The 26,678-nt window shown below is 31.4% G+C and overlaps 2 protein-coding genes across 2 annotated transcripts; both read right to left on the reverse strand.

The window, feature by feature from the left end:
* Nucleotides 1–633: 633 nt before the first annotated feature.
* On the reverse strand, nucleotides 634–7,717 carry LOC123209704 (NDR1/HIN1-like protein 13). Its single transcript, XM_044627833.1, has 2 exons — nucleotides 7,612–7,717; nucleotides 634–1,731 (listed from the first exon to the last, which is right to left on the reverse strand). The coding sequence occupies exon 2, from the start codon at nucleotides 1,698–1,700 to the stop codon at nucleotides 858–860; it is 843 nt and encodes a 280-aa protein (XP_044483768.1). The 5' UTR covers nucleotides 1,701–1,731; nucleotides 7,612–7,717; the 3' UTR covers nucleotides 634–857.
* A 5,901-nt stretch (nucleotides 7,718–13,618) lies between these two features.
* On the reverse strand, nucleotides 13,619–21,804 carry LOC123208781 (protein ALTERED PHOSPHATE STARVATION RESPONSE 1-like). Its single transcript, XM_044626308.1, has 6 exons — nucleotides 21,649–21,804; nucleotides 19,228–20,393; nucleotides 18,788–18,859; nucleotides 17,005–17,219; nucleotides 16,325–16,548; nucleotides 13,619–14,706 (listed from the first exon to the last, which is right to left on the reverse strand). Exons 2-6 carry the CDS (start codon nucleotides 20,336–20,338, stop codon nucleotides 13,980–13,982), a joined length of 2,349 nt encoding a protein of 782 aa, XP_044482243.1. The 5' UTR covers nucleotides 20,339–20,393; nucleotides 21,649–21,804; the 3' UTR covers nucleotides 13,619–13,979.
* Nucleotides 21,805–26,678: the final 4,874 nt, after the last annotated feature.

The following is a 26,678-nucleotide window of genomic DNA, read 5'->3' on the forward strand; positions in this document are numbered from 1 at the left end:
TAACAATATTAAATAATACAATAATATGAAATTATAATATTAAACAATATAACAACTTAAAATCATATCAAAATTATATTTTACATGAAGTCATAAACATAAATTTATCATACATTATTTGATTTTTAATTGTTAAATAAGAAAACACAAAACATAGAGACTTGATTCAAGACTGACCTAGACTTAGATGAATTTGCTGTGAAATCTTTATAAGATATATGAATTCTCTAATGAAATTTCTAGCTCTCCTCCCTTGCGTTTATAAGGTTAAAGACAATAGTAATTTAAGCATTCTGATATATAAAATGATAAAAATGTTTAGATTATAAAAAAAAGATATAAATGTATAAATGCACCTATTTTGGGGTAAAAAATTCAATATCCCAAAATAAAATATGTGGGTTCTTGATCTTTGCCTTCAAGTAATATTATTTAATATAATCTCCCATCTTTATTATTCATAGTAATTATAAAAAGAATTGATCAAATATAAAGACGACAGCAAACTAAAACATATCCTATAATGAGTAAATAAGAAACTCAATAAGATGACTTTAAAGTTAGTAAAATTGGTGGAGCACTAAAATTTTTAAAGTGAAAGTTAAGGCTTCAACTTTTACTACGTTTGTGAAATTTTAATTTAATTAGTGTAGTAGTTATAAGTTTAGTAACACTATTTCAGATATACTCGTCTAATAAATACAGACAAGATCCCAATTAAAAAAAAAAAAAACCCAACAAGGATAAGTCTTGTCCCTTATCCCCTTGTAAACCACCACAAAACCAGAAAATTAACTAAAACGCAAGCGGGCGGAATGTTAATATTCTTACAACCATACACTCCCCTTCCATCCATATTAATACCTTACCCACCAAAGTTTCACTTTATATTCACAATCCCTTGACATAATCTTCGACTGAGATGTCAACTTATCCACCGTTAGATGACAATTGACCTTGACCTTGACCGTCCACGTCTTCACTGACCCCACCTTGATCTTGACAGGAGCTATGAAATATATCCTAAGCGGCACCGTTTCGGATTTCTCAGCCTCTACTAGCTGGTTTTGAACGGAGCTCGCTAACTGAATAGTAGAGCCTTTAAGATCCACATTGAAGATTGTAACGTTATTATTGGGCTGATAAAACTGCGGCAAAACGCCGTCGCATAAGACGACGTCCTCGTAATAAGCCTTGACTGAGCTGTCTGTCTCGTAGTAGATTCCGATGTGGTCATTGGGATTTTTTGCGGTGACTGAAATGTTGAACTGAGGAGATATAGGTGAAGAAGAAGAAGAAGAAGAAGAAGAGAGATTGAGAGGTTTGATGGAGATAGAGTTGATGGAATAATGAGGCGCCTCTGGACGAAAAATGAGGTAAAAGATGCCGGAGGCGATGGCGAGGATGAGAATGAGGGAGAGGAGGGTGCAACAGACGAAGCGACAGCAGCAGCAAGGTCTAGAAGGTTTCCGGCGAGAGAGGCGCCTGAAACGCTCAGCGTTTTCGGGTGGAGGGACGCGGTAGATTTGGTCTTTAGGGATTTGAATAACGTAAGTGCCAGCAGCCGGTTGAGGAGATTTAGGAATGGTTTTTTGGTTTTGAGGAGGAGAAGGAAAAGCTCTGGATTTTGAGACTTCTTCTTTATCACCATCTTCATGCTGGGAGGGCGACTGGTGAGGGTGAACTCTTTCATCAGCCATGGGAATTGTTGGCAAGATTTGCTTCCAGTTTCTGTAGAAATTCAAAAGAGAAGAAATGAACAATGATACATGGAAACATACACTTAAGGAAAGCAAAGCCTAAAGACTAGGAAGAAACCGCGTAAGAGGGCAAATATGGAAAGAAATTAAAACAATAACCACCTGTAATTTGTAGAATCTGATTTCTCAAATATTTATCATTTTTTTAATTTAATTATTTTTAATAAATATTGAAAGTCCATTATATAATATGGAGTTGTTCAGGCAGGCTAGATTAAAATTACAATATAATATAAAAAATATTAATAATTCTCAAAAATGCCATTACAATAATGATTAATAGATAATTATTAATATATGGTCTGTTAAATTTCAATGGTCAAATAAATTAATTAAAAAGGCACAAAGATGTCACATGAATGGAGTGAATTGAGAAACAAGGCCGATGGAACTTCGAGTTTTCAAAAGAAGACAATGATGTAGCAGTCACAGCCAAGACAAATAACCTGCTGGCTGGCTGGCTGGCTGGCCGCTGGATTTCTGATTCTCAAAAAGGTCACTCACTCAGATTATATTGGTTAATAAATAAAGAAGACAGGTGTATTAATTAATTAATGTATGAATACAACATACATGCATGGACACGTATCAGGTGCCCTCACAACACAAGACATGTCCACGTAATTTAATAATGGCCAAAGTTTTAATATAAATACAAATATATATTTATGAAGTTTGAATAACCCAAACAATTATTTATAGGTTAATTTTTATTAAATTTTTTTATTAGAGATAATAGCAAAATTGTCACTATTGAGTTGTATCCTGTTATATTAGGAAAGTTATCAAAACATATTAGGATATAATATATTTTTAAGGATTTGATTTGATTTGAGATTTGATTTGATTTATTTCCTTTTATACTTTCTCTGTAATTGTATATATTATAACATTTTGTACTCTGAATAAATAAGAGAAAACAATATTCTCAAGTCATATGGTATCAGAGCCTATTTTACGCATTTAAAATTTTTTCCGGCGTTCTCAACTTAGTTTTCGGTGAATCCAAGTCGTTCCACTATTTCTCTGATCACTGTGCTTCTGTCATTTTTCGATGATCGTACTTATACCAGTGTGATCAGGATTCTCTTGTTGACACATCCGTCAAAGCAGCATCATTGGTCATTGTTCCACGTGCTTACACGCGTTGCTTGATCTCTCAGTATCTTTCGACATCGATCTCTTATTCCGTCAATAGTGCGATGACATCGCCTTTTCCGTTGAACTCAGACAACGTCGACAAGTCCATCTGTGGTGACTTTGCAGTCATCCAATGTTGAAATCTGCTGCATGCGCTAGTCATTTATCCTCTTGAAACGAGATCTCTAATCTACTGTTTCGACGCACGTGGAACTACATCGCCTTAGCCAATCGACTCAGTAGAAGCCAGTGGTCAATTCTGTAGAAGACCCAACTCCACTAGGTGCTCCACGCTCCATCGGTGACGTCACTAAATAGTTCCTCCTTTGTTCATGCATTTCGAAGGCTTTGTTTCATGGTTCAATAGTTTTCTGATCAGTTTGTGTGCTTCGGTTTCTTCAGATCTTCACTTTTCTCTAAAAAGCTTCTTTTGTTCTCTGATTTGTGATTCACTATATCCATTGAAAACTCTAAACCAGGTAAGCATAGTGGTCATGGAAATCGATCAAAGTGTAGTTATTGTAACAAATGAGGTCACATCAGAGACAAGTATTATAAGTTTCATGATTGTCCTCCTCGAACTACTAATATTGTTCAGACTTCTGATTCTCCTATTGATTCCTCTAGAGTGCAGTTGCCACCATTTTTGACACTTATAGGTGATAATCTTGAAGATTATCTCTGATATCAGAGTGCAAAACAATCTTCATCTTCTGTTGTTTCGATTGGTCATTCGGGTAATTCAGTCGTATGCCTCACTCACTATTCTTTTTTCAAGTCATGGGTCCTTGATTCCAAGTTATCATCTCATCCCATCTATAATTTTTTGAGTTATCATCGTTTATCTTCACCATACTATGTCTTTATGTCCACTTTATCCTCTATATTTATCCTTGTTACCGTTCATGAGGCATTATTTGATTCCGAATGGTGACAAGCAATGGTGGATGAGATGTCTACTCTACATGCTAATAATACTTGGGAACTAGTTCCTTTGCCTCTTGGTCACTCAACGATTAGATGTCGGTGGATCTATACTATTAAAGTTGGTCTTGATGGTCAGGTTGACAGATTGAAAACGCGGTTGGTTGCTAAAGGATATACTCAGACAAATGGTCTTGATTATTATGAGACTTTCTCTCCGATTGCTAAAATATCCTCTATTAACCTATTTTTCTCTATGGTTGCCATTCGCCATTGGCCCTTGCATAAGTTAGATATCAAGAATGTCTTTCTTCATGGTAAACTGCAAGAAGAAATTTATATAAAGCAACCTCCTGGTTTTATTGCTCAGGGGGAGTCTGGATTGGTTTGTAAACTCCGTCATTCTCTATATGGCTTAAAATAATCTCCTCGGGCTTGGTTTGGTCGTTTTAGTACTGTTATTCAAGAATTTGACATGCTATGAAGTGAATCTGATCATTCAGTATTCTATAGACATACTCCACACGACAAATGTATCTATCTAGTGGTCTATGTTGATGATATTGTTATTATAAGAAGTGATCACGAGGGTATTGAGCAATTAAAGAAGCATTTGTTTAGTCATTTTCAAACCAAAGATTTAGGTTCACTCAGATACTTTCTTGGTACAGAAGTCGCCCAGTCTAAATTTGGAATTATCATCTCTCAAAGAAAGTATACATTGGATATTCTGAAGAAAACAAGGATGTCAGATTGCAAACCTATAGACTCTCCCATGGACCCTAATACTAAGCTCTTACTTAGACAGGGGAGCCACTTACAGATCCAAGAATATCGTGTTATGACCTTAGTCACTTGTGAACTTATTTAGTTGAAGCAGTTGATCCAAGAATTAAAGTTTACAGAAATATCACAAATATTATTATTTTGTGATAATCAGACTGCTTTTCACATTTCATCGAATCCTGTGTTTCATGAAAGAACAAAACATATAGAAATCGATTGTCATTTTGTGAGAGAAAAGATTTTGTCCAATTATATCTCTACAAGTCATGTCAGTTCAAATGATCAGCTAGCGGATATACTTACTAAATCTTTTTTAGGGCCTCAAATTAATTTTATTTGGAACAAGCTTGGTGCATATGATTTATATGTTCCAGCTTGAGAGGGAGTGTTGAGTTGTATCCTGTTATATTAGGAAAGTTATTAGAGCATATTATGATAAAATATATTTTTAGGAATTTGATTTGATTTGATTTATTTTCTTTTATACCTTCTCTATAATTGTATATATTTTAACGTTATGTACTCTGAATAAATAAGAGAAAACAATATTCTCAAGTCATAGTCACTCACTCAAAATCTAGTTGTGTCTCTCTATCTCCTGTCGCCAATACTTTCTTCTCCTGGATCTACCATAAAAGGTGACGAAGATGTGCACAAGCAGAGCCAATGAAGAGATCTGTGTACATCACGCTAGAGGCAAAGGTTGAGGCAGGCTCGATCGACAAAGGAAAAGGTCGTTCAATTTTTTAGTAATCTAAAGTTGAAGATGAGGGGTTAAATTAAATTTTTAAAAGTTTGGAGATGATTGAAATGAGAAAAAGATGGAAACCTTAGGTTTGAGGGGAAATATGATTTTTTAAAATTAGAAAACTTTAGACAAGGGTGAAATTGTTAGTTTTGAAAACTTAGGGGGGAAAATAAATAAATCATATATATTTTTAAATATTATAATTATAATGACGACTTTACCCTTTACTATAACTAAAAATTTTAACGAAAATTATCTTATAAATAAGTATTTGAGTTTTTAAAACCTTGTGAGTATGTATTTATCTTTACGTTAAAACTTGATTGAGAAATAGTCTTTTGGCCTTTAATAAAGAGTAATGTACATTTCCGAAGGCAGTAAAATTATTGTACACATTTTTTATATATAATTTAATTATACAAATAATGTATTATTATGTAATTAAGTGATTTGATTTAAAGATAAAGTAATACTCACTCACATAATAATATATCTTCTATATACCAAAAATATGTATACGTAGTATCGTTCTTTCTAAAGATTTAGCCTTAAAATATTTTTTCACTCTTAGTTAGTATAAATAACATTTTCTCAACCAAAATTAAATTTATTAATGAAACAATAATACTAAGCAATGAAATTACTGCTTTATTTACGTTATTTTATTTTTTAAAATTATTATATAATCTTAAATTAACAAAAATTTAAAAAATAAATTTTTTAAATACTTAAATTATATAAAAAAAACTTTTATTTTTCTTTCCTTTCACTCTTAACTTTTTTCCCTCTTTTTCTATAATTAGAGATATCTTTGTCATATAATCATATATTAAATAGTAAATTATAATTTTTGAACATATTAAGATTTTTTTTTTAAATTTTCAAGGTGTTATTGAAATATTTAAAAAAGTTTGGGGGCCTTTTAAATTTTTTGAAATATCAGTCTATCTCCAACCTCTAAAGAATTAAACATAATATAACAAATAATGGCTATAAATACCATATTACAATTATTGAGGCCGTGTAGTAATTTTAAAATGTTTTAAGGCCAAACCTTTAGGAATGTAAATTACTCTGCCAAAAAAAAAAAATACTCTTTATTAAATTACATGATCATTTCTTGTGTTATGAAGACACTTGATACTCTTAATTAATATAAATAATATTTTTCTTAAATTAAATTTATTAATAAGATAATAATATTAGGAAGTGAAATTATTATTTTATTTATATTATTTTTTTCAAAATTATTATATAATTCTAGATTAATAATTTAAAATATTTTTTTTTAAATACTAAAATTATATAAAAAGACTTTTATTTCTCTTTCCTTTTCACCCTTGATCATTCTTCCTTTCTTTCTATAATTAAAAATGTTTTTATTAGATAATTGTATATCAGATAATAAATTATAATTTTTGAACATACTGAGATTTTTTTGAAGTTTTCAAGGGGTTATTGGAATATTAAAAATTTTGGGGGGTTTTAAATTTTTTGAAATATCATTTTATCTCTAATAGTTTAAAAAATAATTGTTATACCCACAAAGAATTGAACATAATGTAACAAATAACGGTTATAAATCTCATATTATAACTATTAAGGTCATATAGTATTTTAAAATATATGAGCGTTTGAAAAATTTTCAAAATTTAATTTATAAATTTATAAATTTATAAATTTTTTTAAAAGTTAAATTCCCATATTTGAAATTTTTATGTCTAATAAAAAACTGTTGCTTTTGTTTTTTTTGTTTACAGAAGTAATGGATAACAAAATTACTACCTTGTCTTTACACTATTAATTTTTTTAATAGAATTTGATTTTGGGTCAAAAAATATTTTTTTATACCAATTATAGGGGGAAAAGTGTTATTACCCCAAACTTTGGGTGGGATATGTTATTTACTCTTCAATAAAATTCTTTAAATGATTTCCCATAACTCATCTCAGTTTCATAATTCCTTCTTCGAAGGTATTTGAATATTAGAAACAATAAACCCAAGAAAATGAATAATAATTAATTTCGTTCGATTAATTCATTAGGAATATATATTAAGTGATTACAAAGCCATAGCATTCAATTCCCAGAATCGAAATTTCCATAAACAAAAAACAAAATTAATAAAATCAATGAACAGAATGCGTAACTTGTTATTTGAAACCATTCAAGAAAAATAATCACAGCTGCTGAAGAAACTTGAAGAACTTCACACGGAAAAAAATGTAATGCAGGCTTCAGTCACAAACATACCTGAAATCAATCTGCGGCAAAACAAAGACTCTTTCTTTCTGAAGGTGGCCTTTGTCTTTTGAGTTGAGGGAATTTGCGAGACAGAGAGAGAAAGAAAAATGGTGGATTATGGAAGGAAAGAGAATTGATCAAGAAGGGCTTTTGAAAGAGTAAAATATATACATATAGAAAGCCCAAAAGACTATTTCCCACCTAAGTTTTATTCAAAGGCAAATTTACATCCATAGAGTTTCAAATATTCACATATAGATTAACTGCTGTTAAATTTTCTTTGAGGATTAAAGGTACAATCGTCAGTTCATTAATAATATTAAAATATATATAATTTTATCTTAATTTCCTCTTTGGGTTTTGAAAACTCATATTTCACCCTAGCTCAATTTTGAAAAGTAACTTTATACCTTCAAATCCTTTATTGCAAATTCTAATCACCACTGTTGGTAGCTAGAGATGATGACGGTTGTGTTCTCTCTCTCAATCCGAGCCATCAATGACTGACGAAGAGGTGATCGTTGTTATCGAAGATCTGTTGCACGAAAAATCTCAACCATTTTCGTCATGCTTCGATTCATCAAAGACGCTTCTTGACTATGCCAAGATCTATTGAAGTGGAAGCAACGTCGAGATCTGAGATATAGAAGTGGAATGGAAGCTATGTCGAAGTGGAAGTGAATGGCTCTTCGACATTGCCTTCGTGGCCTCTTAGTGGTTGTGTCTTCTTCGTGGAGGCTAGAGAGAGCGCCAACAGATGATAGGTCAACTGGAGAATGGTCACCAGAGAAGGGAGGGGAAGGAAAGAAACTCTAGGGGGAAAATAATCATTTTTCAAACTTTGAGTAGAGAAAATTGTTAGATTTTTAAACCTCAGAAAAAAATATGATAAATTTTTAATTTTTTAAAATATTAGTTAATGATGATTTTGCCCTTATGTTAAGGACAAGTTTTAACAAAATTTTCATGATAGGTGATATTTGAGTTTTTGAAACCCTGTGGATGTGGGCTTAATTTTGAACAAAACCTTGGGTGGGAACAAGTCTTTTGGCCATCTAGAAGTGGAAATGGAGTACCGGCGAGAAGTAGAAGTAGTCAAGCAAACTTGTTTTAATATACTAATTAATCCATTTGATTTTCATTTGGCAATTGGCACAAACTGTTGGTAAAATCTAATTTATTTTTCATTAATTATGATAATGATTAGCCTTATCTTATTAACTAATAAGTTGAATCAATTAACAAGCAATATTGATGGTTCAACTGTGGGAAAGGTGTATTGAAAAAGTCTTCGCCATTTACATATACATGGCTTACCAATTGGTTGATTAAATTCTAAATATAATGCACATTAATTTAGTAAGAGAGGATGCTATTCGATTGAGTGACGTCCGATGGTAAGAAAATTCAACCATGCATGCGGGTGGACAAATTCGTATATGAAAAGGATTGGCCAAAAGACTTATTATTCCCGCCTAGGGTTTAGTGTATTTCTAAACTCTTATCTGTAAGATTTCAAAAACTTAAATATTCATGTCTTTATTAAAATTTTCAGTTAAAGGTAAAAATGTTATTTAATTAAAAATATTAAAAAACTAAAATTTTATTACATTTTATCTTTTTAGTTTAACAAGATAACAATTTCCCTCTACTCAAAGTTTGAAAAATGTTCATTTCTCCCTTAGGATTTTTTTAGCTTTCTTCGGTGACCATCTCCCTTTTGGCTTGTGGCTGGCCTTCCTAGATCTCTTATTCTCCCATTGAGTGTGAAGATTGGCAACTATTTTCATCAGATGAAGACGATAACGAAGAGACAAAGGTGGTCTTTATCTCTTGGACCGAAAAAAAACGATTCATCTTCATCTAACCAAAAATTGACATCTTCTTATTCTTGAGTGACACATTTGTCTCCTCTTTGGTTTTGACTTCAATCAATTTCGACAGAAGCATACACGAATTGGGAGTGAGATGTCTGAATTAGAGCATCGCTCTTCTTCAGTTGATTTCGATGAAATGTAATTGAATATGAAGAGAGAGCGAGAGAATCAATGAATGCATAGGTGGAAAGACGAAATCAACCGGCCTAATTCCAATTACTGAAGAAAGAAGAAAAAAAACCTTAGGGGGAAAAGTTAACTTTTCAAACTTTTGGATAAGAGAAAATAGTTAGTTTTTTAAACAAAAGAGAAAAATAAAATAAAATTTTAGTTTTTAAATTTTTTATTAAATGATGATTTTACCCTTAACCCGAATATAAATATAAGATTAATTATTTAAATTTTTGAAATCTTTGTGGTTGAGAATTTAGAAATATGTCAAACCTTAGGTGGGAGTTTTGGGCCATTTTATTTATTGGGATAAGCATGTTCATTTTCACTGTCACAAATACATCACAACCTTATTATAACCATCAATGTTGTAATTCATACGCAGACATTTTTATATTTCTAAATTAAGCTATAACTTTTTCTTCAACTTTAACAATAATTCATTAAAGAATTTAAATACTTACAGGACCAAATTGTCATTAGAAAAAAAAAGATACAATTTTTAAAAGGTATTTGAAAAAGTTAAATCTTTTATATATTAATTAATTAAAGGTTAAATTTTCTTGAATGCCTTCTAAATTCCCTTAATTAAATGTACATTAACCACTTCTAAATGTATACTTATAAGAAAGAATCAATATGGAATATTCATTCATTGCTTGCCAGTCCGGCCATACACTTTTGTGAGCTGACTTTGTAATTGGGTCATAAAATCGAATAATAATATTATACGTATGATTTTTATGTATAATTTTATATATAAATAATGATGTATTAATTAATATATGAATATATATTATTTTATTTTTAATTTATATTTATTTAATTATACGATGATATGTCATTGTTTGTGTATAAACGTTATACGTAAAAATTGAAATGGAGTGTTGGGGCAAATTTAAATTTGGAGTAGTTGTGAATTTTGAAGAGTTAGGTGGCAAACTTAAAAATAATCCTAACCAAATGACAAAGAAACTTGCAGTCGAAAATTTCAATGCCCTTCAAAGACGGTTATCATTTGGCAGGAAACTTGAATTTACGAATGCATCTCATGAGATGATTTTTCTTATGGAATTTATGTTTTTTCTTTGACGAAAGATTTTTCCATGGGCTTTGTTTTGATTTACATTTAAGGAGAACGATTATTTTTTATTTGCCATTTGTCTAAAAGATTAATTATTTTTTATCGTATTTATAAAATTTTATTTTATTTGATATAATAATTATACATTTGATCGTTGTATCATAAATCTAATAGTCTAATAAATATAAATGGAATTCTCGATTCTAAAAAAATTTATATTAATTGTGACCCTTAAATTTAAAAAATGACAAATTGTCATCTTTGTGTGATGTTATACTAATAAGGGACATGGGTTTAATTAACATCAAATGCCTATTGAAGGATTAAAATGACAGAAAACCAGAACCATAGATTGATAGAAGTAGATTTAAATTACAAATTTACCCTTGTTTTTTAATTCAAAATAGTGAACTTAATGAGGGTTTAGTTGAGAATTCATGTGCATGTAATATAAATTTAAATGTATTGAATAGATTTGAATCTCTACTCTCTTACATTTGATTTGTATTGCAAAAATAATAAGAATTTTAACATTGTGATGTCCAGGATTAGATTTAAATCGAGTTTGTTCAAGTTCGAATTCAAATTTGATTCGAACGAATCTAAAACAAGCTTAAATGTGAAAGTTTAATATTTTCGAGTCCAAGCTTTATAAATGTTTGGTTCGCTTTGGTAGTATGGATGAAGAGACATTTCTTTGTTGCATCACATTTTCCTATCAGCTCAGGCAAAGGAGAAGGTCGGAAGGGATGTCAGAAACTGAAGTTCAAGAGTAGAGATGAAACTGTTATTTTTAAAAGTTATGGGGGTAACTATAGTTTGAAAAAGATGAAAACCTTAACTTTAGAGAGAAAATGTTACTTTTTAAAGTTTAAAAACTTTAAACGAGAGTGAAATTGTTAGTTTTTAAAATATGTGGAGGAAAATATAATGAATTTTATATCTTTTTAATATTAATAATAAAAGAACGATTTTATTCTTATTTCTAACAGAAAAATTTAACAGCAGTTAGGTCATAAGTAAGTATTTGAAAGTTTCAACTACTACAAATATATTTTTAGGGTTAAACTAAAACTTGGTTAATAAACATTTGCCCTTTATTCAAAGAAAGATTTTTCCATTGGTTTCATAATGAATTTTTATTTTAGGAAAACGACTGTTTTCATTTATTTATTTTGTATAAATGACAAATTGTCACCCTCAAATTTAAAAAATGACAAATTATCATCTTTAGTCATACTATGTTAATAAATTCTCTTAAATTTTGGCAAAAAAAAAAAAAAAGGAAAAAGATTAAAATATTGTAGTTGACATTTGAAGTTTAGATGACAATAACATGAGTTGAATTACCATCAAATTTATTGAAGTGGATTTAAATTACAAATTTACCCTTGTTTTTTATTCAAAATAATGACCTTCATAAGGGTTTAATTGGGAATTCATGTGCCTACAATATAAATTTGAATGTATTGAATTGAACTGAACCCTGACATTTGATTTGTATTACTAAATAATGAGAATTTTAACATGGCCATGACAAGACAAACTTCACAAGCAAGTTTCAGTATATTAAACTACTTCATTGATGTTGGAAACTAAGTTGTTCATTTAGTCAACAACTTCTTCAATTTGTGCAACAAAATTCCAATCATTGACATCATTCTCTATCTTTGGCTTGCTTTTGATAGCTTTTAAAGAGAGTAGCATTCTTTTTCCCTCTTCTTAGTTTGTCGAATCCTAAAGAATCGTTCTATGGTTCGATTTGCTTTGCGTTAGTTCCTTATTATCTTTGCCTTTTGTGGCTTAAAGATGCTTAGTGTGTTTGAACTTTGGTAGCCTCCTTCCTTTTCTTTATTTATATGTACTTACTTAACAATATATATATATATATATATACACACACACACAAAGCCATTTGCACCCCAATATCATCTGTCCACCAACAAAAACATCTATACAACACAACCATTTGCCTTTCTTGTGGATACCAACATGTGAATTTGTTAACATGATCAAATTAAATTAGTAAGGCACATTACATTTGACTAATAAACATTCTAGAAACTAGCAATTACATGAATCAAACTAAGATTGTGATAAGTCTGACATTTGAGATTGAAGAGGATGCCTTCCTGTAAGCTGCAAACATAATTGTTGAAGAAGCCATGGTAATCCTTGAACCAAATTTATCTAGCAAAAAAATTTCAAGCCCAAGGTATTACGAATGCTACTTCTAGTTGTAAAACCTTTTTTCTTGCTTTGTTGCTCAGTTTGGTCTCTATTTCTTGCCTTGGAAATTTAACCTTAGAGGCAAGTAACTATGCACCAAGGAAATCAAAAGTTACAACCCGAGTACTTTAAGCCCTTCTAGGTTCAAGATGTCATAGGGAAGGTAGCCTACGAACTTCAAGCAAACACCAAAATTCTTGACTAGGTTCCATGTTTCTCTCCTCAGACCTGCCCACGGCAATATACAGGCTTTTGCTACTCCCTCATCACATCTAGTCACCAACACTCACTCCACAAGTCATCATAGATCAAAAGTTGGTTAAGAGAGTAGAGGAATGCCCCTGCAATTAAACTAGTGGTGCATTGACAAGGAGAACCAATCATTATAGCTACCTAGGAGTTTGCAGATAAGTTTAGCTCAAGTTTCCCACATTCTTCCTTGAGCATTTGGAGAGGGGGTATTGATATAAACTGATATGCGGAAAGGAGGTTAAAAGAATTGAAAGGAAAGCAGAGAAAAGCAACATTTTGTTAAAACAAATTAGGAGCAATAACGACATCGTTTATTGCTTGGTCAATGCCAGACACCATTCAATTTATTTTCACATTGATCTTTTAATGCATATCATCCATTAGGATCTTAATTCTCCTAATATGGCTCTTCAACTAAAACAACTTGCACTAATAAAACAATGTGACATCAAAGAGATCAAAAACAGTTTATTTGTCACAAATTACATTACTTTAAGAAAAACAAATATTTGACCAAAAAAAGTACATTTTCAAAGCACTATACTATGACTATACAAGGACACTATGAAAACTGAGATTAGTAGTGGAAATTTATGTTACATTCTATGCTGAATTTATACAACCCATCTTATTCCTAATTATCTTCTACCTTTCTTTATTCTATGCTTCTGCCTTTAAGCTATAGAAATGAAACTTTCCCACTATTTGTAATTCTTCCTTCTCCCCATTTGCAACTTCATTCATGAATTCCAAGTTTAAGAAGATTATGATGCTAATTGACCATTATTGTGTACCTGATCAGCATTGCTCTTAGAGTCTCGGTAAATCATCTCAGTGTAATTATTCTTAGCATCTTTGATTGCTTGCATAAGCTCTGTATACTTAACTACAGAATCCTTAGCAAAATTGTTCAGCTGACCGATAAATCCCACCAGGCTTGATCTAAACCGGTCAAAACCTGAAATCCATTCCTCTGAAGCTTCATCTGTCATTATATTAATTGCAGGATCACTGTCATTATCAGCATTCCCGGATGTTGAAGGAAGGGTGGCACTCTTCCCTTTATTCTTTTCTTGATGTGGCAGGAAGCAAATTGTTTCTGCCACTAAATTCTTTATAGAATCACTGACACGCTCGGGACGCAATTCATTCAGTTTTTCCAACCAACCATCACAAGTGGCATATATAGGAGGGCCAACCATATGCAAAGGGGGGGCTGCTACTAGTTTTTTTCTCCTGGAATACTTCTGAGGAAGATAGACACATTTGTAAAGCCAGTCCCTTATGGCCTGGAGATAAGATTTCTGAGCATCAATCCACCTTGTAAAACTCAAAGACAGAGAGTTTAGTTCACTTTCTAAATGAGTGGTAATCTGCCGATGTGAATCTGACTGTATGTAGATTTTGCTATCACCATTGTTGTAAGCTAATGAGATAATATGAAACTGAAGACTGTGACACTCATACATTACTTCCCACATTCGACTTAACCTGGAATAAATGATTAAAAAAAAAAAGAGAAAAGTTGAGTCTGGCAATTGCACATGCACAAACAAAAATTATAGTAAGGGGAAAAATCCTAAAAGATGCTCATTGTATCTAGAGTCTGTATTCAACTTAACATTGATCATTAAGACATTTCAGATTATTTATTATTTTTTTTACTTTAAAACACTTCTTCTAAGACATTTGCATTTGAATAAAAACAAAAATAAAGTGACACTTTTTAAAACTTTTATTTAATAGAAAATTTTTGAATTAATAGACGCTTTAATGTAAGTTAAGGATTAAATTTTGAGGACCAAAATGATAAATTTTATAATAAACCTTATCTGCAACACAATGAACCTAGAATAAAAATTCAGCAGAAGTGTTGGCTAGTGGGACGTGTCCCTTATGATCAAGACAATTCCAGCTCAATGAAGACAAAGGAATATTTCATTGAGCTCCTGAAGTTTGGTCTAGTACAGGTCCCTCAAGGTTTGAAAATCATTACAGACCACCCATAGAGTTTCAAGAAATTTATCAAAACCCTCCTCTGTAGAATGTAGAAAAGGTCTCTACCTATTTTAAAACCCAAGTGGCTACCCTATTATAAGCCTAATCCTCAAGAGAGGTTGATACATTTACCTTGAAATTTGTAAGAAGCAGCACCCAAGTTATAGTACTAAATCAATGAATTTATGTTAGATATAATAAAATAAAAAGATCCACTTTACAAGATTCCTTATAGATAGATACATACATATAGATTAGACAGCTACAAACATAAAAATACATTGAATTAAATTTCAAACACCAGTTTGGATTCTGCTCTATTTTTGAAAATAGAAAGCCACTCATATGGTGTGTTCATGCATGCACAAGAGCTCGTCCATTTATGTTCAGAGAAAGCAACTGATATTGTTATACAATACTCTAGTAATTGTATATTTATGCCATGTTTGCTCAGCCCTGAGAAATAAACTACCACCACTGAACATGCATGATAATATAAATTTATACTATTTTAATAACCTCTGTAAAAAATGATGAAAAAGCAATAAACCTTCTATACAAGCAAATCATCGAAGGAAGTCCGTTCACACATCACAAAGTTTTAGTATCATATAGACAAAAAGACGTTACCAGGCACATATCCTTTTTTTTTAAATAAGTATTAGTGTCAGACTATTTTCATATGGTTTATCAGGGGTACTGCCTTTTCTGCAATTTTATTCAGGAAAACCTACTTTTACTACTTGGAAAGCCACCTAAAATAGCATTCAAGTAAGCAAAAATATATAGAATGACTGATCAGGCCTTTTAAAGTCTGACAAAAAATCTGTGAGAAATGTGTAAACAAAAAAATCAGGACTTTTGAAGTATGACCAATAGACTGCAAAATATATAGGCAAAACTTCAGTCTCTGCAAACCAATCCCATTTAACTCATCTAAAAGGAAGAAATTCAAACCATTATATAATAAGTTTGTGGACTTACAAACATACAATGTTGCTTGAGAATAAGTGCAACAAGAAGCATACACACCTATTAGTATCCATAATACATAGCTCCAAACTGAAGCTATATGACATCAAATAAGAAAATAATTATATCAAAGACATACCCTTCAATGAGTTCCTCAAGTTGCGGTTGTAGCTCTGTGTCTCGCAGTTCTTCAATCCTCTTTGATATTGACTCAATCCTGTTAATTGCAACTCTGATTCTGGAGTGTAGATCTTTGACAACAGCTCGGGTTTTATCAATTCTGGTAGTACTTTCTCCATTTGATTCCTGTTCTCTTAACATTTTACGCTTTGCATCATACACTCTTCTGACCATCTCACCAGCCTGGATTTTAGAGAATTTAGAAAGTTAAGTATTTACAAGGGCAACATTCAATTATGTCATCTGTTGAGAATTCCATAACCAATATATTTCTTGTGCTTGGATAGGATAGCATGAAATAGCAGGAGTATATTTTTATTAGAAAAAGAATATCAGTTTCAGATTTTGAAGGCATGTATTGTTCAAAAAATGTCAAAGTGAATTTGTTATTTATGTTGTATTTTAAAAACAATTCAGTCAAAAATTTAATTTACAGCCTAAAATAATGGCGTAACTTCCTCCAATATTTGACTAAACATTTTCCATTACTATGATTTCAACTGACAAGATACATATCTCTGTTACCCATAATTCCAAATAATTTTATGGTTTTTATATAATATAAAACTTAGAATTTAGCTGCTTGAACTAGGAAGTTCCAGAATAAAAAACTAAAACTATTAGAGATACTGATAATACCTTTACTTCATCATAAAGCTTCCCCTCCCATGCATATAGTCTATCCAAGGTTGAGGCATGACTGCTCGAGATCATGTGAATACTGTCAAAAACACTACAGGTAAGGTCCTCAACCTTGTTGCCTGAATTCGAATGCAGAGGAGTCCTGGATGAAGATGATCGAGATGATTCCGTCCTATGCCATGTTAAGTACTTTACGGAATTTTGAGCCGGCTCTAAGATAGCAGTTAAAAGAAATGTTTTAGTGACTAAAGTAGAAAAGCAACAAGAAAGATGAAAGATGTGTTGGATCCTAACCTCTAAGATCAAACCTTCTGGGTTTAGTAGTTTTTTAACATGTTATCAGATCCAATTCATCCAAAAGGTCATGTGTTCAATCTGTTACATGTTCGCTTTGTGTTTGAGAGCTTGCGATTTTATCTTTCTCCATAATTATGTTTTTGCATGACAAGCCCATCAATTAAATGCACATAAATTGCAAGGTGGAATGTTATTTAAAATTTTAAGTACCATTATTTGCCGCCAATAAGCTTAAACTTTTGGCACTATCACAAGATAGACATGCAATGATTTCCATGAGAAATATTTTCTCTGGTTTTGGGTATTCAGCCAATGCAAAAACAAGAAAATTGAAATTTAAGCAAGAAAGCTAGTAAACTGTTTCTCTTTGCTACATAGATAAAGTGAATTTGCCGTTTCAAGCCATGGCTAAGAGAGCCAAAAATGAGTCTGTGGAGTTTTTGTACAAGTGAGCCAGGTGGTAGTTCTTAGGCCAAGTGAATGAATGGAGCACTATGGTTGATCGAAAAGCAAAATATAGGTGCATAGTTCAGTGTTCTGCTGTAAAATAGGGACTCAGAGAGTACTGAATCAGGTTGTTTTAAAAAGCTAAGAGAAGTGTGTGAGCATTGCACTACTGTTCGTGTGAAGCACAAAACAAGTGTGCAAAATAATCCCAAGTACCATCTCTTAAATTATTTTACCAAACTTAAAGTTGACATCAAGTTTCAATAGTTACTTAAAGTTGACATCAAGTTTCAATAGTTTCGCTTTAAGAGTATTCGCCTCTAACATATTTCTACCATTGTTCATCTGATGCCTTTTCCTTAAATTATAAACTGGGATTTTCTATGTGATCTGTGAACCCAATTTCTACAAGATTTCTGTTGTGTTGAATTTTCTAGAATGATCAAATTCTAAACAACTGAAACACTATATTGTTTTCAAGTGATTTTTATGTACTTTTTAGGCCAGTCAAATCAAATATAGTATAAAGAACAAAAAAGGAAAAAAGCCACTGCCTTTTCTTAAATGATTTAGAAACATATAAAAAGACAAGGCATTCATTTAAATGAAAATGTTTTTTAAGTGATTGAGCACGATCTTCAGTTTAAACCAAATTGATTGTCAATGAATGCAGTATTGGCATCTACAGGAAAAGAAAATAGACTTTTAGTAAGAAGACATTTCTTGTCAATTGTATTACTGAACTTATAAATTTCATCTTTAACCGGACGGTCAAAGATATCAAATTCAATCATGTCCAAACCTGCAAATAATGTTGTCAATAACTCTGAACATAAGCCAGATATACACAAACTAAGAACTAGAACAATCAAACTTTAATCTAATATGATAGATGCATCTAAGTGAAAAATATTCTTAAACATTAGTTCAGCTCCAAACTTATCTATCAGAATTGGTTCAATAGAAGAATAATTTTCTCTTCCTTTCTTTCTAATTCTAATATGTAATTGGCAAGAGCAAAGATAAGGAGGCCTACCTTCTTGAACTTCGCTATATTCTTCCCCACAGGAGAAACAAGCTTTGAAGAATGTAGACACCACTGATCCACCTACCACAGCAATTTTTTTCTTTATTAAAATTATATACCAAGTCAGATAAAAGGAGAAACATCTAAATCAATAATTTCCTATGTCTTCCCAAATATTAGCAAAAGCGTTAGTTTCTTATGAACCCTAAAAAAATAGAGAACATTTCAGTCAATACCATACATGCTCACATTTCAAAACATCCAAGTTAATGAACTCCTCCAAGTAGGTCTAAAATTGAAAAATGAGTGATGAAATGTAGGGGAATAAAAAAGACAGAGAACATTCTAGTCCTAGATTCTATAAACCATTATGGCTAATAGATAAAATGGAATCAAAACAGAAACTAAAATATAATATTCCCTGAGTAATTCAAACAGAATGAGCATACTTTCTTTTGCTGGAAATATTGGACGGAAATGCAATTTATTTGCTTCAAGCATCCTTGGAACTTCCTTCCCAGATTCAGAAGCTTTAATAAAGAGATGTTCAATATCTTTCATGCTCGAAAGGAAGTCCTTAGAGGTAACCTTATTTTCAATACAATCTTCCTTCACCAGTGTATTCTTTGTATTAGATGGAAGGACAGTTCTAGAGGAAGTGGCTCTCACTGGTGATAAATCGGGAGAGTTGCTTTTTTCCCCGTTCATTAACTCTCGTTCAGAAGCTATACTACCAGCAGACGGCATAGTAGGTGAAGCACTAGGTGCATTATGATCATGTAGCCGGTTAAAATTTTCAAAATGTCTAACTAGAGTATCAGCAGAAGGTTCGTCAAATTCATCCTCTGAATCTAACGACTCTTCCCTTTCACTTAAAGAAGCATTCACTTCTTCATCTTCCAGCTCATGAATTCCCTCCTCTTCCCTAAGCTTTCTTAAATCATCGACATTCTCAAACCCTTGGTTCATCCCCTTCCCTTCTTGAAAAGAAAATTGAAGGTCAATCGGATGGTGAGGTCCAAAGTAATCCCATGGTGGAGTTCTTGGTGGGATAGCAGATTCTTTAAATAGTGACACCTCTTGTTTTTCAGTGTAATGAGGTTTGCTATTTTGTGGGGTGCTTGATGACGTTACTGTTCCAACAATGGGTGAAGGAAGTTTTTCTTCAACCTTTTTGGATGATATACTGCTAAATTTCATGTGACTTGCCTGAAATTGACTTGAATTAGGAGGAGAAGGAGATGGAAAAGGGTTTTCAGTTGCATCTACCTGTTGCAAAAAGGTTGGAGAGGACAATGAGAACTGGGATAGAGACTTTTCAGTTAAAACAACTGGCTCTGGAGTTGCATTAGTGGAAGTGTACAAAGAAGATTCAATTGGACCATCATGTTCAACAAACTTCCTTAGAGCAGTTCCTGTATTCCTCAACGACTGAACATACGCAATATGAGCAGTTAACAGTGAGCACCTGCCATCAAGTGCTTGTCTGATAAACTTCTTCCTTTCGCGACATAGCTTCAGGGCTTTATCTTCGTCTATCTTAGAGCTGGAAGCCCCCATCTTCTCAGCTCTATATGTTGGGTATCACACTTTAGAAGCGAACAGGAACCTTTCCCTGGAAATTAATCAATGTCAAAAGAAAAAGATAACTAAATGCTAATTTCTCAGAATCTCAGTACTGTATGCAAAATAGAATTATCATGTACTGAAAACAATTCACTTCAGGAAAGATAAAAAATATCGCCACATCCACTTATTAAAAAGAAAGATATAAATGATAATAAGTTTTTTATATAAATAATATAAATAAAAAATCAAAGTTACTTCAAATTTCAAAAAAAAAAAAAAAAACATGTATTTGAGAAGCAACACTGACTATTTTGACTAGTGAGGTCACACTGTCCTAGTTTCCACATCAATTTTGGCAAAGGAATCAACCAGCCAATTTCATTAATTAATCAGGCAGAAGAAGGGAGCTTAATTAAATATCTATTCACAATTCAATAAAATCAACCAGTCACATAACAGAACAATGGTATCAGTCAGACAAGGAAACCTTCAAAATCTAGGCACAAGGCACATGTATACATCTGTTTCTAGCATTCATGGTATAAAAGGACATAACAGGGTATACATGATCATATGTTACTAGGTTTCTACCAGAACCATGGTTTCTAAAATGTTGTCCTGCTTGCAAGTTGTGAAAGTCCATTAGAAATCTTTTTGGCACCATCAAGATGTTGGGCATATTGGAGGCATTAAGCATTAAGCAAATCATGGCCTATCCACCACAACTTTTTCTTGAATAGTTGTTGAATGCGGCAACGGACATTGGTCCCATGTCCTGAAGCATCCGACACACTGATTTCTAAAAAAGAACTGACCTAAAATTATATAGCTCAAAGCTCATAACTGTAAGACTTTACTCACCCAATGAGATGCTGTTTAAGGATAATCAAAATCATGTCCACAAAACATCAATTTTTCATTGAAGAGGAAGCTAAATAAACAAACAATAAAATAAGAGGAAAAAAAGGAACGGAACCTCTAGGGATAATTTCAAATTCGCAGAAAGCAAACAAATAATTTATAATTCATCAGCAAAAACCATAATAAAAACAAGAAATGAATCTGAAAACCCATTCCATAAAGCAGAATTCTATTGTTTCTTATTGTTAAATAAGAAACCCAGTTGAATAAGGTATAGCTGCATAAAATTTGAAGTCCAGAAGATAGCTGTAAATGAGAAACAACGATGAACAACAAGATACACAAGCAATTCAAACAAAATTCTAAAGCCCCATATTACTAATCAATCAACAACAAAATGAAACCCAATTGCGATGAGTAGAGAAAAATTATAAAATCACCTGGGAAACGAGATGGAGAAATCAATCAATCAGCTTTCAGTTCAGAGAGAATTATAGAATAAAGAAATAAACGAATCTGAAGAACTGATGCCAACTTCCATGCAAAACGGCGTTTGGGAAAACCGTACACACCGCTGACTCAGTAAGCAGAGTGTGGGCCCATCGCTACTCATTTCTTCCCTTTTTTATCATTTGCCTGTAACTCCGTTACGTGATGCTTTCAACTTCTCCTATCAATTTAAAAAAATAAAAGATCCTTGTCCACCCAAGGTGTTTCATAGTAATCTTTTCTAGCCTTTAAGTTTAAAACGTAAGTTTTTCACCCATCATCAGATTTTGCAATAAAACAAATTAATTAACGTATTACATTCATTCAAAAAACGAAAATTATTTTTATTATCTTTTTTAATATTTATTAAAGCTGAGGAATATTTCTTCTAGAAAAAATTATTTAATGTTCCTCACTTTTAAGATTAATAGTTATAAAAAAAAAAAGAATTAACATACAATTTTAAAAAATGACTATCAACAAAAGCTATTGACAAACTAGTCAATTGCAATCTCAATCATATACCTAAGATGGAGCGATTTGGTTGCAATCGCATTCGAGATGATGACATACAACAAAATTGCATAGAGTCACATCCTAACAATATAATTTTAATTAAAATATAAATAATATTATATATACAAATAATAAAATATTATCATATTATGTCATAATTATTTGAATTATATCATAGTTTAAAAATATATAAAAGTTTAAAAAATTTATAAATTAATTTATAAGTTTTTAAATTTTTTTAATTGACAGCTATTGCTTTTTTAATTAATGGATGGCGAAATTATAATTATGTCCTTACGTTGTTGTTATTTTTTTTCATTTAGAGATTGATTTTGGGTGAAAAATGCTATTTATCTTAACTAAGGGTGACAATCATTTGACCAAACCTTGGGTGCGAAACTGCTATTTACTCTAATTATATTTATCTTGAAGGAAATCTATGGACGGCTTGTCAGCATTGGCCACTATGAGGCAAGGCCACGTGGCTTCCCTTACTTTTTGCCAAACTTGCCCTAAACATCAAACATAATCCAACGTATTCAGACCTGGCCAGTAGCGTGCCAACGAGATTATCATGGGAAGTTATTGAGTTGTAGCAGAAAAGGTGTTCGCTTTTAGTTTTGCGATATTCCATTGGCCAAAACACTGTTCCCACCAAAGGTTCCTCGCACTTTCAAATTGATACACATCGTGTAATGAAAAGTTAAACACCCACCTATATATTATTAAAATTAATAAAAATAATTAAATTTTAAATATAAAATTATTATTTAATTAATAATTTATTAAAAATAATAAAATAATATTTATTTTTTTTGTTTTTAAAAAATTAATAATTTTTTTATGAATTAAATTTTAAAATAGTATATTTTCTTTTTTAGTGTTTTTTTTTTTCTTTCTCTCTTTTCTAATGTCATCTTTGATCAGTTTTCCTCTTCTTCCCATTTTTCAACGTTGTCTCTAGATGAAGACAATACCAGAAAAGAGGATGGAGAGAGAAGTCAACGATGGCACTGAAAAAGAGAATAGAGAGAGAAGTCGATCAAAGACGACGTAAAAAACCAGAGGTAGAAAGAAGAGAAAAAAACTTTAAAAGGAATGTAACATTTTAAAGTTTAATCTTAAAAAAAAACTATTAGTTTTTTAAACCTATAAGAGAAATAAATAACGTTAACTGATTTAGAGTTTAGGGTTTAGGGTTTAAGATTTTAGGATAAGTATTTAAATTTTTAATAATCAATCAACACCAATTTGGGAATGCAACGAACCTTGGTGGGGAATAAATTCTTTGGCCTTTTCCATGCGATAAAACCAAAATCAGCAATTAAGCGCAAGAGAGGCTAAATCATGCAGGTGCATCCATCTGACAAAAGGCAAGTCAAAAGATTCTCAAATCTTTGCCCTAATAAACATTTCTGCAAAACTTTAATCTAAATACCCTTGTTTTTACAAAGCTTTTATAAATAAGTTAATACTATCTTTCACATAAAGTGGCTGGCATTTACTTTACAAGATGTTTCAAAAAGTATAAGGTAGCCTTTGTAATCCACTTTCAACTACTTTAGCTTATCTTTCGTTTCTTTTTGTCAAAGTTAATAGCTTTTCATTACAAGATGAAAACATAAGTGAAGAGACATGTCAAGTGCTCCTTCTTTATTTTTTGTTTTCTGCGTAGCCACTTTTAAGATGAACCTTTGATAGGTTGTCACTTTAACCCTACTTTTTATGGGATAGATGGGCTGATCTCTTGAGAGTCAGGGACATGTCTCGTTCAAAATTGCATCGAATTTATTTCATAACGTCCTAAAGCTTTTGTCGTCATCGTATTTTTATTTGTTTTATAGTCCAAAGACTTATTCCCACCTAAGGTTTGGTGTATGTCCAAACTTTCACCCTTAAGATTTAAAAAACCTAAAGTCCACTATTCTGTTAAAATTTTCTATTATGATTAAGGGTAAAACTGTTATTTTATAAAAAATTAAAAAAAAACCTAAATATTATCTTCTTTCCCCTTCTAATTTAAAAACTAACAATTCCTCTCCTCACTTAAAGTTTAAAAAATTACTATTTTACCTTAGGGTTTTTTCTTCTTCCATTCCTAACACCGGCAACTTCCTCTTTTTTCTCTGCAAACGACGAATGAAGACAATGAAGGCCAAAGACTGAAGAATGAAGACAACAAATCAAAGATTATGAGAATTGACTTTGGGAGAAGATGAATTACATGATGAAAGCTTTGTTTGGAGCTGATTTGATGAACAACGAATCTAAAGAATGGACAAGGATAACATATTTGAAGAATAGGTGAAGACGATGAGTTTCGTGTCTTTATCCGTTTTTTTTTACGATGTTACAATATCTTCCAAGCGGCTGACATGAGAAGATGGGTGAAAAACATCGACTATTGGTAGCAACGAAGAAGGTGGCTAGAGAAGACTTGCAAACCCTTGGGTGAAATTTTAACTTTTCAATCTTTGGGTGGGAAGAGGGAAAAAAATTGTTAATTTTTAAACTAGAGGGGAAAATGAAATAAAATTTTAGTTTTTTTCAATTTTTTGTTATATGATGATTTACTCTTAACCATAATAACATATTTTAACAAAAAAGTAAATGTTTGAGTTTTTAAAATCTTACGAGATGAGAGATTAAATACACATCAAACTTTGGATGGGAATAAATCTTTTGACCTTGTTTTATTCTTTATTATTTAAAATAATATATATTTTACAAAAATAAAAAATAATGAACGTAAAGTATATGTTTCAAAATATGAGTTAAGTAGCAATGGTCACTAATACTAAATTGATTAAAAAAAGTGTTAAGAAATTGATCAAACTAGGGGTTGGAAATGAGTCATGTCGATACATAATCCAATAATTAAACATTTCAACAACTTTTCATAATGTTTTCTCGAGTCTAAATAAATTTTTTTTAGAACTTAACCCATTGGTGATTTATTGTTTACTTTCGATATATTGTCTAACATGATTTTTATTTTTAGTTTTTTCAATAAAAATGTCTCTAGAACAATTTAAAAATTTTAAAAACTAGTTAACTAACCCTCGCAATTCTTTCCTAAGTAATACGAGTTAATGCATTCACCTCGTAAATTAGACTTGACATCCTCATATTCAACATGCTACAAATCTTGAGTGATAGATCAGCCACAAGTTTCAATTGGGATCAAGTTTGATTCTGTTTGTATAATGTGATTCAATGTCAAAATATTGTTTGTCTTGATCATTAAAATTTATCACTACTTTGTTTTCATAGCCTTGCCTATGCATCTCGGGCAATATGGGACTTTACAGCTCTTTTTGCAACCACCATGGGACTTTACAACTCTTTTTGCAACCACCATTGTTGACCTTGCTTGCACAACACTTGACTTTGTATCTATATATACCCGTACTAACAGAGCCATGAATAAGAAGCAAAATCAATCAATTCCACTTAATTTCAAGACAAAATAAATTATTATTGACAACCATGAACCACTTAATTAATATAATGTTGTTGAAATTGGATCAAATTTATCGGTTCACTTGGTTCAACCATGAACCGGTTCTACAATTTTTATTGAAATCATTAGAAATTCAAAATATAAAGTTTAAAAAATAAAACTTAAAGCTAAAAAGTAAAATCTAGAATCGTAGCTAACTCAAACGTAAATAAATTTTACTCATCTCTCAAACTAGAATTGTAAGGTTCAATATTCATATTAATTAATGGAGTGATTGTATAATGTTATAAATTGTTAATTTAACATTTTATGATTATTTATTCGTTTATACTTGTTTAAATTGAAATCGATTGATCAAATCAATTAAACCATAAACTAATAAAAAAGTTAGTTCAATTATCAGATTGATTTTAAAAACATTTGATAAATAATCAAATTTCATGTAGATGCAAGATTATACTTGTAATTAAAAAAGAAATCATATTTCTGATTAGAGATGATAGCAAGTTGGGGCGCCCATGGGAAGTGTGAGACCCATGACCTAACCTTATATATAAGGTGGGTTGGGCTTTACAATAACGGGCCATCCCATTAATAAAAAAATAATTTTTTATGTTATAATAATTATTATTTTTTAATAATTATGAAAACGATAACGAACTGGCCCAGTCTGTTACAATAGCAGGCTGAGCTTAATAGTAACACACCAGTCTATTAATTTAAATAAAAAATAATTTTTATGTTATAATTATTAATTAATTTTATATTTTTTAAATAATTATAAAAATAATAACGGGTTAACCTATAAACCTTGTATCTAGACCCGAGGCCCAATCTACTATAATAACAAGCTGAGCCTTTGAGGCTGACCAACCTATTTGACACTTCTACTTGTGACTGTGGGCGTGGTAGTCTTCAATGGTCAAGGCCTTGAAATAACCACATAAGACCAGATTAGGCCTCTATGATGGCCGAAGCCTTTAATCTGACCTTATTTGACCG

The sequence above is a fragment of the Mangifera indica genome, chromosome 2 (genome assembly GCF_011075055.1).
Source record: "Mangifera indica cultivar Alphonso chromosome 2, CATAS_Mindica_2.1, whole genome shotgun sequence".
Classification (NCBI taxonomy): domain Eukaryota; kingdom Viridiplantae; phylum Streptophyta; class Magnoliopsida; order Sapindales; family Anacardiaceae; genus Mangifera; species Mangifera indica.